The sequence below is a fragment of the Charadrius vociferus genome, unplaced genomic scaffold (genome assembly GCF_000708025.1).
Source record: "Charadrius vociferus isolate BGI_N301 unplaced genomic scaffold, ASM70802v2 scaffold88, whole genome shotgun sequence".
Classification (NCBI taxonomy): Eukaryota; Metazoa; Chordata; class Aves; order Charadriiformes; family Charadriidae; genus Charadrius; species Charadrius vociferus.
This window is the reverse complement of record NW_009649619.1, coordinates 3,815,954-3,830,786: the sequence shown is the minus strand read 5'-3', so window position 1 is coordinate 3,830,786 and position 14,833 is coordinate 3,815,954. Positions and strand designations below refer to the sequence as shown.

At 38.6% G+C, this 14,833-nt stretch overlaps 1 protein-coding gene across 1 annotated transcript in view; it reads right to left on the bottom strand.

Moving 5' to 3' along the window:
* The window catches only part of JAKMIP1 (janus kinase and microtubule interacting protein 1), an 86,346-nt gene that overhangs the window by 6,004 nt on the left and 65,509 nt on the right, over nucleotides 1-14,833 (bottom strand). The window contains exons 17-18 of the mRNA XM_009890536.1: nucleotides 13,671-13,748; nucleotides 11,888-12,091 (exon numbers count right to left, since the gene is read on the bottom strand). Coding sequence (XP_009888838.1) covers nucleotides 11,888-12,091; nucleotides 13,671-13,748 — 282 coding nt within the window. The remainder of the gene's footprint in view (nucleotides 1-11,887; nucleotides 12,092-13,670; nucleotides 13,749-14,833) is intronic.

Sequence of the window (14,833 nt, the reverse complement as noted above, 5' to 3'; positions counted from 1 at the left end):
AGAAAGACAACAATTTCCAAAAATATGACTTTGAAAAGTACATGTAAGCTACATGGAATAATCCTAGCTTTAACAAAAAAAAAAAAAGGTATCTTCTAGAAGTAACATGAGATGTTCCTCAGTGAAAGGTTACATTAAACTACTGAGAAGAAAATTACACAAAAATTGCACCTACTAATTAAGACCAAAGGCAGGACTGCTTGAGATTCAGTATAAGCATCTACATCTTTATCTACTCTTCCTTTTGTTTGCAAGAATTAGCAATCAAGAAGCTGTGGACTCACTCCCAGGTTTTCAACACTTGATTAGCTGCTTTCAGTGAATTCCGATTTGTTTATGTTTGCAAAAGCATAATTGTGACAACAAATTATGCAGAACTATTTTATTGTTATCAAGAAATTCTACCTGCTTTCATGCTTCAGGACATAAATTGATGATCAGTAAGTCAAGCTTTTCCTACTATGTCATACAGAGTTATAACAGATGTGCTACAAAAGATGTATTCAGCTCCATCCTTGACAAGGCTCTCAGGAACCTTGCAGGGTAAATCCAGTGCATTTTCAACTGCACAAAAAACTATGCGAGGAAGCAACAAAATCTACTATGTCTTGCTGTCAAAACAATCTTGGTTGAGAAGAAAGCCACAGGCTGTTCTTTTGGTTATTTTCTTTTTTAAAAAGGGAGGGGTGGGAGATACAGCTAGACAACCTAAAATCAGCAGAGTGTTTATGTTTCCTTTAAACCCCCTAACACCCCCCCAGTCAGAGTGAAGATTAGTGACAAAGTGGAGCAGTGTTCTGTGAGGTTCTAGCAATTCCCGTGTTCCTACGGATAATAGCTGCCCCTCAGTCACATGAGTGCAACTTTTCGGGACCGACAGGATTCGCAAGAATAACACTGTGTTGTCAAACCACAGCACCATACAGAGGAATTACTGTAGGCAAACAAAGACCCACAGTCAGACAAAAATAGTGCAATGAGAATGCAACCATGAAAGAGAAAAGCGCAAACATCAGGGACATGGATTCTTAACGCTGTCCACCTTGCCTGCATTCAAAACCAACCTGGCAAAATAACAAATACTAATTTGTCATTGATTTTACTACAACAGCAAATAAAACCTCACAGAACTTCTGGATGGGTAGGTTTGTGAATAGTGCCCGTTACTACCTTCACCCACATGGAGCTCTCTTGAGTTTTGGAAAGAGGGTTGGATGAGCATCCATTTCTGTATGGCAGACACCTACTTGATAAATCGTCCTTTCACTAGCAAGGAAGTTTGCTGCCGCTTCTGAGCAAGTGCTTGCAAGCAGCCAGAAAGCAGCAGGGCCTGAAAGGGCCCTAGTGCTGCACTGAGTTAACAGCAGATGGCTCTGCCGGCCAAGCTACGGCTGGAACAGCATCTTCAGCTCTGTCAGGAATGAGTCTCAGCTGTGAAATTCATTTGCATTTCCAGACAGCTACGTGAACAGACTTTTACGTTCCATTATAAAATTTTTCTTAATCGTAGTTACATATACATTAAATATACAAAGGTAGGTGACACAGCTGTAACCTTGGTAGACAGCATAAAAATGCTAACAATTAGGTAAGCGAGACAACATCCAGAAAGTTCAGGCAGCTAAAGCATACATTTCCTTCAGAAGTCTATAGTGCAAAGACAGGCATATGACTGAAAGTCTGCTAAAGCACCCCTGAAATGGCACTATATATGACATTACTGAACAGAGCCATAAAAGGGAAGTTTACCACTAGTTATTTCCAGTGGTACAAATTATATGTTCACTGACTGCAGTGATCATATACTGCCCCTCCTCTTCAATCCAATGCTTGGAGAACTCCCAAACACAAAGGGCTGTCAAATTGCCTAAAAGTGGGAAATTAAACATTTTTGTCAGCAGAAGATTCCTAACATGCAGAAGATTCCCCCTAAATGCTCATGACCCTCATCTCCTTTCACCTCATGAAAGGAAGTTTGTCTTTCTGGGAAACAGGATAGAGTCCTTGACATGCAAATATTCACTTAAGCAATTACTTCACTTGGATCCATCCAAGTAAACTCAGACGGAAAGTGCCTTTAGCGTGTACCTTCTAGTACTGATTGGGAAAATTAAGACAAGTCAGCTCTTCCTTTCTGAGGTGAAAGAGGGCTACACCAAAATGGGACTACACAATGCTATTACTCACAGCAGTTCTGACCTTACCCCAGAAGGTGAGGCTTCAAGTTTGCATGGAGCGCTGCTGTATAGGTCGTGTGCTGCCTGAGCTGGCCTATGCGGGACCAATTCAGGTGTCTCTGCACCTACAGCTCAGTTTTCCTGACAGTTGGATAATTTCCCTAGAGACTGTTGTTTTCCAAATACATCCAAAATCAGTAAGAGGCTGGATAACCCTACATGTAAATTCATTATTGTCATGAATCCCATGTACAAAGGCGCAAAAAAATGGGATAATACAGTTTTAAAAACTGAAATAAAGGCAATAGATTCCTTGTAGACATACAAATCAGAGGTCAGGTCCAATGGAATGATATTAATGCATTGCCAGCAGAGAACCAGATAGGTACTGATTTCAAAAGGGAAATTCTGTAGTTTTTAGCATGGTCTGGCTCCTGTGGCTACACTGCAATCTCAAGGTTGCAAGCGACATCGCTAGGAAATCTGAGGAATAAAGGCTTAGGTGAAACGCAAGCATCGTAACAGTAGATGTGTGCCTGGAAACATTACTCTACTTTCACTAACAGAGAAATTCCAAGAACACAGACTTAGAAAACTCAGCTTGCATTATGGAGCAAAGAAGTACAAATGATAAAGCTGAGAGTGGAAACGATAGTATTGCATTTCTGTTACTTAACATCATTGAATGGTTTAACCCAAAAGAAAAAATTGTTCTATTGAAAAAAAAAGTTAGTTGCATTCCCACACAGTACATATGAAGTACATGTGCCCAACTTGTGTTATAATAGCAATCCATCTACATTAAGTGATGTTTCCATTAATATAGCGCCCATTGTAAAGGAGCAATGAAATAAATGGAAATCCTTCCACTGAGCTCAGTGATCCCTGGATTGCAGTCTCGGAGCTATCATTTTTCTGCTGGAGGCAATAAATCAGCCCAGTAATAATTTATCATCATTTTGAGAGTTTGTCATGGGAGGAACTTCAGCATTACAAAGAAACAAAATTGATCTGAGGTGTAATGAAGTGCCCTACTACTATAAGATGCTAGGTCCAAATTTCCTCCACCAAGTAGCCAAAATGTGTGTATTTCCTCATTTGTTTTAGTTTTTCTTTCCCGATACCTCAAATTCTGATGAGAAATTGGCTGTTTCTCTCTACAGTAACATGGTCTGTTACAAACATTCTGCTTTTTTGACCTCATCTCCCAGCTACCTTTTTAGTAGCGAACACAGATTCTGGGAATTTTGGTGTTTTCTGTTTATTGGATAGTGATTCAGGCTAGATGAAGCAGATTCTTCATCCCAGCCTTTTGCCCTCTCCAATTCACTCATGGCATTAGCCAGTCATTCACAGTCCTGAACTAACATCATTGGTGGCTTTAAATCCTCGAGGAGCTTTGCTAAATGGGGAAAATGCTACCAGGAAAGGAAGCACTGAGACAAATTTCCTCTGCCAGACAATGATGACAACATCATCCTTCACATAGGTGTGAAGCTGCAGAATTGATGTTTTTGTTTCCCAGATAAGTGTGTATGTAAAGAGCCCATCCGAACAAACATACTGTTTTATTGACAGCAACATCAAGAAGATAATTTACATGGCTGCAAAATATGCTCCTTGCCATGCTACTATAGTTGTGAAAATAAAAGAATGTACTAACCAGGGGGTTTAGAAATCACCTTAATAGTTCCTGTGACACACTCTTATTGGATTTACGTTCATCAGCAAATCCAAGAAAACAATTTGATAATTTTAGCACAAAGCAGACAAAGAAGGATTTGCTAAGCTGCTTATCTCCTCAGCTCTGAAATGTTGGAAAGGTTCAGGTTGATGTACATTTACAGAATAGGCACCATGGATGGACATGAACTGTGTTTTGAATCTTTGAAGCCAACTTATGATCAAGAATGTATCTTATTCTGCAGCAGAATTTAGTAAGGGAAATATTTTATCAGTCAGAGAAAGGGAAGAATCAATATTGTTTCATTATATCATTATTTTAAGCAGCTTCTCAACACTGTTAAGACACAGGTATGTAAGATCTTTAATAACGTGAGCAGCATAACTATGTTACATGTATAAATTTAAACAAAGGTGAATATAAACTGACACCTTTAGGTATTATTCAAATCAGTAAGCTGATGGATAAAATTCCTTAATGAAAATAAATATATTTTCTTGATTGTTTTTGTTTTAAACGAATGCATTTTAACAGCTGTTTAAAAGCCTTTACTGTGTTTACAATACAATCTGCATAGGTAATTACCACATGCATTTAGTCAAGCTGTTGGATCTGCTACTGTAAGGGGTCTGGACTCAGGAATCCAAATGTTCCCTTTACTCCCACGTTCCTAGAATGTGATTTTGCATAATGGTCATAAGGAAACAAGCAAGCACACTGTAACAGCATTAGCTTAAGCTATTTTTTTTTGCTATCTTGTTTTACTTTATGAATGAAAACTTAATATAAATTTCATCCAGTAGAATATGATAATAACTCATCATTTCTGTTATGCTATACCTCTGATTCTCAACAAGGTCTTTTTTTACATAGCAGGTAAAAATTTCATTCCTTTCTGTGTTCTGCAGTCTCAGCCATGATAATCCAATTAATTGTTACCGAAGTAGGAGAATTGTTCTTGTTAATCTTTATTATGCCCTTGTCATTTCTTTATTTGCCTTCTTGAGGAGAATGAATCTTTTAGAGCTGCACTGATGCATTTCTCAGCATGCAAGTTAATATATTCAATCACATTGGTCTTAGTAAATCAGTGAATTTTATGAATGCATTTAGCTTAAAATAATAATTTTTTATAAGTTGATACTGAATGACTATATGTACATGAAAATATGGCTTAATTTACTAGTAAACTTGATTTATTATTTTTTAACACTAGGAGTCTTCTAATTTGTGTTATATTAAAACTACATCATACATTGATATCTAACAGAAGAATATCAACAGTCTTACTGCTTTTCATTACAGAAAAACAGTAATTAAAGCCACATTAGCCTTACATCTACATAGAATGGCTATTCCAAGTCTATGTCAGCTCAGAAGAAAAAACACATTCAACATCTTAAAATTGACTTATTGACAGACTAGACTCATTATCAGGGTGAGGAGGGAGGCAAATAAAAAAAAAAGTAATATTTATTTAGCATTAAATTTAAATTCTTTTACATTCTGGTATTTAAATAGCAGATCTCCACATAAGTAATTATCATGATATATGTATGAATTGTGCATAACACATTTAATCTTCACTTCTGTAACAACCTTCACAACACACTTTTTGAGACTTGCCTTTCCTCAGCTCCCACTGGCCTTTCCTAAGAAACACAGGGTATTCAGAATGTCGGATGAGAGGATTTCAGCATTCAAACTTCAGATAAGAGTTTTCTTAACTTGAATTAAGTTGCTATTAACTTGATTACAACCTCAATTATCCCTCGTTTAGTGCAAAGGGAGCAGACCTTTCAGGTATGTTTTGTAGTTATTACACCAGTCCTGCTATCATCATTTCTTCAGACAAGTAGCATCACCAAGGCAGTTAGCAAAGCAGGCATGGTTTCAACTGAAGCCTAAATATACAGAAGACATACCTAAGGAAACATTGTAAAATAAATACATAGAAATGACTATAATGAAGTCTCATCTGCCATGCCTGTCATCTGGGGGACATTACAGAACTGTACTGTGATATTATCATTATAGCGGCAATGATGCCTTGAAAGACTCAACATTCACTCGTGCGTGACAAATCAATACCACAGGTCAACTATGATTAACCTAGTCATGATGTGCTTGATGAATACAGATGACAGTTAGGCAGCTATGATATCAGATAAAAAAAAGCATTATCAACAGTAATCTATTATATGTTTAACAGCAATGCACAGAACATTTCTCAACTGCCAGCATTAGTTATTGCAAGAAAAAGAAATCACTGGTTGCCTTATGTATTCCTCTTCATGTATGGTTGTATGCAAATAGCTGGGAATGAACTTTGCTAGCACCTTAACATTTCAGATTTAAAATAAAAATATTAAAACAGATCATATCTATATCAATTTGGATGTAAAATTATCTGAGACTCTCCCCACTAATTATTGTGTAAGTAACCTTAGTAGTAATACTTCTACCTGCTTCCTAAATTGTGTGACAAAGCTGTGAGGTTTTGACCAAGGCAACCTCTCTGGCACAAGGCAACATGCCAGAGGAGGTGATGTCTATAGTCTATCCTCTCTGACACAAGGCAATGTGCCAAAGAGGAGAAATTTTAGACAGTACCTCCTCATGCCTATTGATGAGGTACACTGAGCAGAGCATCCTCCCTCCCTCTCCCCCTCCCCCAAGCACCTTCCCAGTCAAACGTTAAACCTTAGTAATTCTTGTTGGGTGAAAAATAGGTGGTGTATCAACCATAACAGATAATACAGGAAAGGGGAGCAGAACAGCTTCTGGATTTATCCAAGATTTACCTGCACACCCGCAGTACACCAAGTGGCAAATCTCAGGTTCCTACTTCACATTGCCAATTACTGTATTAACAAATTAATTTTTTTAAATGAATATTTTCAAGAAAAAAAAAAAAACACCACCAAAAAACCAAATATGTATTCCAAATGGCCAAGCCAGTATGATACAGGTATGATACAGGTAAATATTACAGGTATGGTGACATCCAACCCTATGGATTTGTAAACAAACTACTCTCCCAGTGTGAAAAAGGTGTCCTACCTACGAGAGAGCCGTAGAACTCATGGAGGAATGGCATCCAGTACAGCATTTTTTGACCATTAAGCAGTAAGAACTTGGTTCTTCAGGTCAGGAAGAAAAAGAAACTAAGACACTTAGTGAAGGAAATTAGCTTGGTGTTTATCGATTTCAAGCTATATTTATATTTTGTCATTTCAGGATCAAAAAATATGTCACTGCTTCTGAGTTTTCCTTGGTGACCACGAAAAATATTGCCTGAGGAATTGCATTTTCAGTGAATCCTTCTCTATGGCAGTGACATATAGAGGTAAGTTTTGATTTATACCTGTTTTGTCCTAAAGGATTTTCCTATGCCTTCTTCTAGTAAAATGTGCAAGTGAAGTGGCAATTTCTGCTTTTATTAGCAATGAATAAGCTAGCCTGGTTGTAGAAGTAAATGCTATAGTTTGAAGAAAAGTCAGTTAAAATATTTACAGCTATATTCCAGTTATTTAGAGTTGGAATTTGGATGCCTTCAGCATTCCATAGACTTATTATATTCAGGTCTAGAACTGAAGCAATGGTTTGGTTTACTCTGTAAAACTAAGCTCCACCCAAGAATATTCTAACCCAAGTTAGAATAAAACACCCCCAGCTTAGTACAGTGCTATGGTGCAACTCAGAGAAAAAAAAATAAGTTTCACACTTTTTGATGACACAATGAACTAGCATATCTTTTCTACTTCATTTTTCTTACAATTTTATACCAACATAAGACTGCTCTGGGAAATTATTGGATTACATTAATAAAATGTCTCTCATATCCTTTCTGATTGGCAGCAACCATTTTTGGAACTGAGTGTGTGTGTGTCAATCTGCTCTCCTTCAAGGATATTCTAGCTTCTCTTTGTATGTAAAATAACTCAAAATGAAATCAGAATAAATTCTAGTTCTATTATAAATTTTCTTTGTGTTTGAATACTGCCAACAGTGCAATTTGAATTAATCTATCCTAATTTAAAGCCTTGTTCTGATGACTTTTCAGTTTCTCACTTCAGAATCAGCTACAGTCAAACCAACAAGAATATATTTCAAGTTAGATCCCATTTGGTTTATGTAAAGCATAATCTGACCTTTAAATATTTATTAGTTTCAGCCAATAACACACTCACAATATATTTTTAAGGAGATCTAACCAAGATGCTGTGTGGACTTTTTGTGTTGCTGTTTTTTTGGCAGTTGGTTTTTTGGGTTGGTTTTTTTTGGAGGGGGAGGGGAGATAAGTTTGCTTAATTAAGAAGTTGATATCACTGCTTCAGAAATACGTAATGCTTCATGTGAAATATTTTTTCTCAGAGATATTTTTTGTAGCTACACCAACACATTTTTCCTCTCTCTTTCAAAATGGCTTAACGTGTTATACACATATAAAAAATTACCCTTCTTAACAGAGCTGGCTAGTAATGATCTTCATATTTTCCAAAATGCACAGAAGTCATACCACTGCACAGACTAGAGCACAAATGTTACTTTTAAATGAAGTCTTGCTAAAAATAAACCAGACACTGGTTTACAAGAGCTTATAATAAGTGTAGTACAATGAAACATTTTTGATGGCAATATATGCAGGAACAGGAGTTGAACTGTACATACCCTATGGCTAGAAGCAAATATCACAAGCTGCTCATGACAGATTTTTAATTAACATATTTTGCCTTCTCCAAATAGAGAGAATGGTGTAAATCAAAGCACCTTCTCTGACTTAAAGAGAGTACTGTCAATATGCTTTAGCTGAGGATCTGTCCCCCAGACCTGCGTGTTGCTCTCTGGGTTTAATAAAAGCGTTGTATGCCTTAGCAAGCAGATCTAATCACACAGTCTGTCTAATTTGGCTCCACAGAGGCCTGGTTTCCTTCATACACAATGGGTATACATGAATGGTTCCATTTATATACTAATGAACAGTAATAATGTGGGGCTATACATGCCCAAGATGAACAGACCTACTAATGTAAAACAAGGCCTAACATCCTAAAATATATTTATTTCACTGGAACAAAGTCAATACCCAGTGGCTAAGAACTAAGGCTTTATATCTGAACAAAGAAGCACACATAAAGCAGCACAGGCTCACATTTGGAAAACAATTTACTCACTTCTCCATGCACACCCCTGGCCGTTTCAGACAGTCGGTTCCTCAGGAAGAACATTTAGCAGCTCTGTAAAACCAGCATCTCACAAGCTAAATCCTCAAAGTCCCTGCAGGAAGCAGTCCACCTGTAATGAAACCCTGCAGACCTACCTGCAGCGTTCATCACATGCCTTGCCACTTCTGCATCCTACAGTATAGTCAAGGATTGTTTACATGAGAGAACTCCTTCTCCATCATCAGAGCTCAGACCCCCACTCTCTATGTCTGACACAGAAACTCTGACTCAGAGAAGGTTGCAGCCAGCCGGCCAGGATAAGCGGAGTTGTCCTTTTGAAGCCCTTTGTATCAGGCAGACCAGAAGGTAATGGAAGCAAAGAAACAGGCTTTCTGGAACTGATCAAACTTCCAGACTTTCAGATAATTTGGAGTCTTTAATACATGGTTTGTTTCAGGGAAAGTTTGAGAGTGTTTGCAACAAGTACATTCTGTATTAAGTCTTGCAGGTCCATCATGCTGTCGTATCATTCTCCATAACCTCCACTTCAGTGTAAGAAGGGTGGTGCATACAGCAAAGGCACTGCAGACTGTATAAATATGACCAGGTCTAGACTGCAGTTTTGCCAGAATAAAGTGTAATGGGTGCTTGCTAATGCCGCAATGTCAGCAAAAGAAAAGAGGGGATTCATTTAACGTAGCATCTAGGGATGCACTATGCTTAGAGTAACTTCATCCATACCTTAGGACTCTGCCAACACAGATATGTTCTCATTTTTGTAACATTTCAGCTGCTGTCATCTACTAGTGTAGATGAATGTAATCATATGAGAATTAGCCCTGTGACACCACTGATCCATGCTAGGGGGTTTTGCTTGTTTGTCTTTAAGCCATGGACATTTGCATACAACTACTAGGTTATCAATGTTGACCACTGGTCCCATAAGGACCCACAAATACAACCTTCAAGAAGAAAACAACTGAGAAGAAGAAACTGAACAAAAGATTTCAAATGCAATCCGTTAATCTCCCATATTCCAGGCAAATTAACTACCACGTTTGCCTTTGTCTTTCCTGTCTACTACGGGGGGTTGAAAATAGATGACTAAAATACTCAGCTCTTTATTAAGCAGTAGAATTCAGTTTAATGTGTCCTGCAGAGCTGTAACATTAGCATGTCTAATGAGATGGGTGCAACACAAAGCTCTAATGACACAGTATAAAATGGATCTGGAAACAGGTACATAAACATCCACAGCTAATGAGGATATGTTTATGCTAGCATTTTTATTCAGAGCAGTAGCGAAGTTTTCTTCCCCACTCATCATATTTAACTTTATGTTATGGAGCAATCTGTGAATACACAAACTGGGCTCAATTGAAGATGTGTTCCAGATGTACACCTAAAATGCTCTGACCAACAGCGAATAGTCCATGGGACCAAATGGAACATAGTCCAAACTAAATCCCTGATATCTGCCTAGGAAATTGGACTGTCTAACAGACTGGTAAAATGCCTATTCTCGCTAATATTCAGCTACACTAATAGCATTAAGCTAATAAGTTCTGACTCCATCCTTATTTACCAAATTTCATATATTTAGTTTCCTCTCTCTTTCTGACGCTTTTAGCAGCAGCTGGTGCCTACCTCCTCCAGCTTTCTGTACACCATCGCTGATCTGACACCCATTAAAAAAATTCATCTCCTGATCTCAATGTTGCACGTTCCAAACTCAGGGAACACGGTGAAGGAGTACAAGAAATGAGAATTCTAGGAAGTCAGACCTAAGCTCTAACACTGGCACCATAAGCACTTTTGCAAGACAACAGGAGATGAACACAACAGTGCCAGGTCAGTACCTTACATTAGCTATGGTCCATATTTATCTACAAAACCAACCTGAACAGTGAGAGGCTTGAACTAAACTAAATGCGGTCCTTGCCCCGGTAACCATCATCTGAGATAGCAACAACATGCTGAACATATCAGCATAGCAGAGTTTGGCATTTACAATATGTGATTCCAGATTTGCACAGAAAGTAGCTAGAGCAACTGGAGGGCAGCCCTCAAGAACTAAAGCATCTGGCTGCATCTTCCAGAGGTTACTATAAAGAGGAATCAAAATCCTTAGGAAAGATTATTCCTACTGAATTAATTAACACCCAGAGACATGCAGCTTTCTTCTTTCCCTGAATATTTGCACAGAAAAACTAGCAATCCTACCAAATGATTCTTCAGAAAAAAATTACCACACCTGCCAGGAACTTGCCTGAATTCAAGCTGTTAGTATTTGTCCTTAAGCAAATGACTTAGACAGACAAGGCTTTTCTGAAGTAATTTAAAGCCATGAAGGCTTGTAAATGGCCTCTTAAAAGACTTGCTATGAATTCCACTTTTTTCCTTTTTTTTTTTTTTTTTAATTTTAAAAAATTTCACAAATAGCTCAAAGAAAAAGAAGGGGGGGGGAAATGAAAAATTTTTACTCCTATAACTACTGCTTCTGCCTTTCTTCTTTTCATAGTGTTACACTTGCAACCTTCCCTTCCGGCTTTTTCTAATTTAGGCCTTGAACTTGCAACAAGCTCCCCTTGGAGTCCTGTGGAAGACTGTGTGGTTGTACGCACATGAAACAGATTGTGCAACAGGACCTGGTAGTGAGACAGTGACTTGTTCTGTGTGTGTACCGTGCCCAGTGCAACCGGGTCCTGACACTGCCCATCTCTTTGACACGGGAGCAATACAAAGAGTAGACTGAGCGTAACTCAACGAGGTGAGGGTGAAGCGATGCTGTTGTATGGGCAGTGGCGGCAACCACAGAGGTAACACCAACAAGGGGGAGGAGAGAGAACCGGGATTACCTGCTGTGCCTGCTGCAGCAGCTCCATTCGCTCGTGTAAGATCTGGCTGTCAAACTCACGGCTCTGCCTCAGGATCTGCCGCCGCACCTTCTCCACTGCAGCTCGCAGATCCTCCCTCTGGGCTTCGGTCAGCGACTCGCTTGCCCGCCTTCCGGGATCCTGCTGCAGGGCATTATACAGCGTGGCTTCCAGCTCCTGGATTTTCTAATGCAACCCAAATCACATACAGACAGGCTGCCATTTGAATCCAGCAAGCAAACGACCCACCGACAGCTAGAGAAGGCTAGCAAGCGAAGCCTTAGGCAGGAGGGAAGGACAGACACAGACAGGTAGACAGAAAGCGGCAGTCGTGAGCAGTGAGGAGCATTCCACACAGAGTGCACGTAGCCTCCCGGTACTGATTTACACCCAGGCAATGCTTCCCATTCTAGTAAATGATTCATTTCTTCTATTTAAGAAACATTCAGATGATAGGTGTGTGCTCAGTACGTAACAAACCCCCAATCTCTGATGCTGAACATTACAAAATTAATGCGAACTAACAGATTCCCTTCAACTGCGACCGAATTGTTAAGCCATCCTATAAAACAAAATGCTCGTAGGGAGAACTGCGAACAACAGAAATCTTACTGTCTCCCTCTTCTCTGGCCCTACTGCCCCACCATCCATCGCTTAAAGTCTATGTCACTGGATTAGCTCCAAGTTGCCATAAGCAATGAAGAGAGGAACGCTCGTATACTTGCAGACACTAATCCCTCATCAGTCTCGCCATTTGTCAGACTCCTAACCAGATTCTCATGTGCTGACCAAAGCTGCAGTACTTTTGCAAAGCAGAGAGCACAGGAGAACCTTACATTCATCCAGAGAACTGTATTCCCAAGAGTAAAGAAGGAAAGGAATCATGGCAGCGTTTCCTTGATTACTGGGGTTAGTATGATCCTATTAAAAACCAGCATCCAGACTGACAATATTTGGATCAAGAGCCGCTGACAACATCCCTTTAGCCCTCATAACACCTTTGTGAGGTAGGTAATTCTATCCATATTAGTGATGCATAAACAGCTGCCCAGAGAGGTTAAATGGCTTGCCCAAGGTCACAGTGCTAGAAATACAGCCTGCTTGCTTTTATCTCTGTTAGCTGCTCTGAGCACTAGACCTTGCTTCTTTTCTGAAAACATTTTCCACATCAGAAATATTTACAATGTATAAACAATTCTTCAGACCACTATATCTTGATTCCCTGAAGTCTCACTATTAACAAAGTTGGGTGCGCAGTTTTTCCCAGTCCTTAGATAATTCTTAATTATTGCTTAGCCTGCAAGGTTGTAGCTTCTCTTTGGAAAAATAGGAAAGGTAAGGTTGGATGGGACAGCACAGGAAGAAATAGCTTAGGAAGAACAGGCATTCCCAACTTGGGATAGGTTAGCAGCAGTAATATTTACAAATGCTTAGGAAGAAACAAAATTGGAAAATTTCTAAGATCATTTCTGGTGTATTTTACCAGTGGTAATTCTGTGCACACATAGACCAGCTCTTCCCATTCCAGATGTACTAACAAGATGTCCACATATTTTAGAACAAAAAACGCGATGCAAAATCATTATACTTCTAAAGACTATAATCCATTTCCTAAGTCTCCATTTAAGTAGTACTTGACTTCCTAGTCCGGCAGAAAAATAAATCAATTTAAAAAAGAATTCTATATATAATTAAAAGAAAAAAACACCCTGTATTTTATAAAATTTATTCAAACATGAAAATTTAATGACTGATCTTTTCCTACCATGTATGCCTGGTCCAGAGCTTGCTTCCTGTAGTCGAGTTCTTCCTCTAAATAACCCTTCTGTTTACTGAACAGGTCCTGAGCAATAATAAAAACAAGCGAGTGTTTGTTCTTTATCCTAATTCATGAAGAATCATAAATGCCATCATTTTTATGTGAGCTTTCCACTTGAAAGCAAAGAAAATCTATAGCCAATGACCACATTCATCCAAAGGGTATTTGGAAAATCGAATTTACAATATTAGCACTTAAAATACATGTATCATATTAACAAGTTGTACCTATAAAGTATAGACCTCTACACCAGCGTACAAACCTGCCTTGACATGACAGAAGTGCACACAAAGGCCGAAAGGTGAAAGGGAATGTGCGTGCATGTGGGCCAACAGTCGCTACTTGCACAGGGCTGGCCAAGGGAGGAGAGAGAAACGCAACTGAGAGCACTGTATTGCTTCTCTGAAAATATCCAAAGATAAAGATTAATAAATAATAATAATAAAATAATAAAATAAATAATTAAAATAAAACCAAAAATAATAGAAATAATAAAAGAAAATAAAGTAATAAAAATAAAATAATTAATTAATAAAGATTAAAGAAACCATGGGGAAACTGTAATCTCTATTGCCTAGCCTGTTCTTCTAGGCAGGAAGCCAGAACATCCATGGCCCCAGCTGGCTTCTGCAGCAACATTCCCTGTTGCATTAGTGAAGCAGAAGTAAAAGCTCAGGTCTCAAAGTGTGAAGGTAGGAAGCCAATTTGAAATGGGTAAAGTGAAGCCCAGAGAGGTTAAGTGACTTTTGTTGAAGAAGTTTTTAACATACCTAGGATTTACAGGGATTTTTTGCTTTTGTTTTCAAAATCAAACTCACAAATTTATATAACACAGGCTGGGATTTCAGTGGAACTCAGTATCCAAGAGCACAAAGTTGCAATAAAGTTGTGGACACTTGAACGGTTGGCTGAATAGGCAAGCAAGATTTGAGTGGTGACCGTGCTCTCTCAAAATCTGCCTTTAGAGTGCTCGGGATGACAGTAAATGGAACATAAAATAGTTACTTGATTCTACAGCTTTTCTTTCAAGGCAGGTTTTCATGCTCCAAAAAATTAGTAGTAGTTCAGAAAGATAAGAAGTCCTTTGATGGAATTCAATATTTTGAATA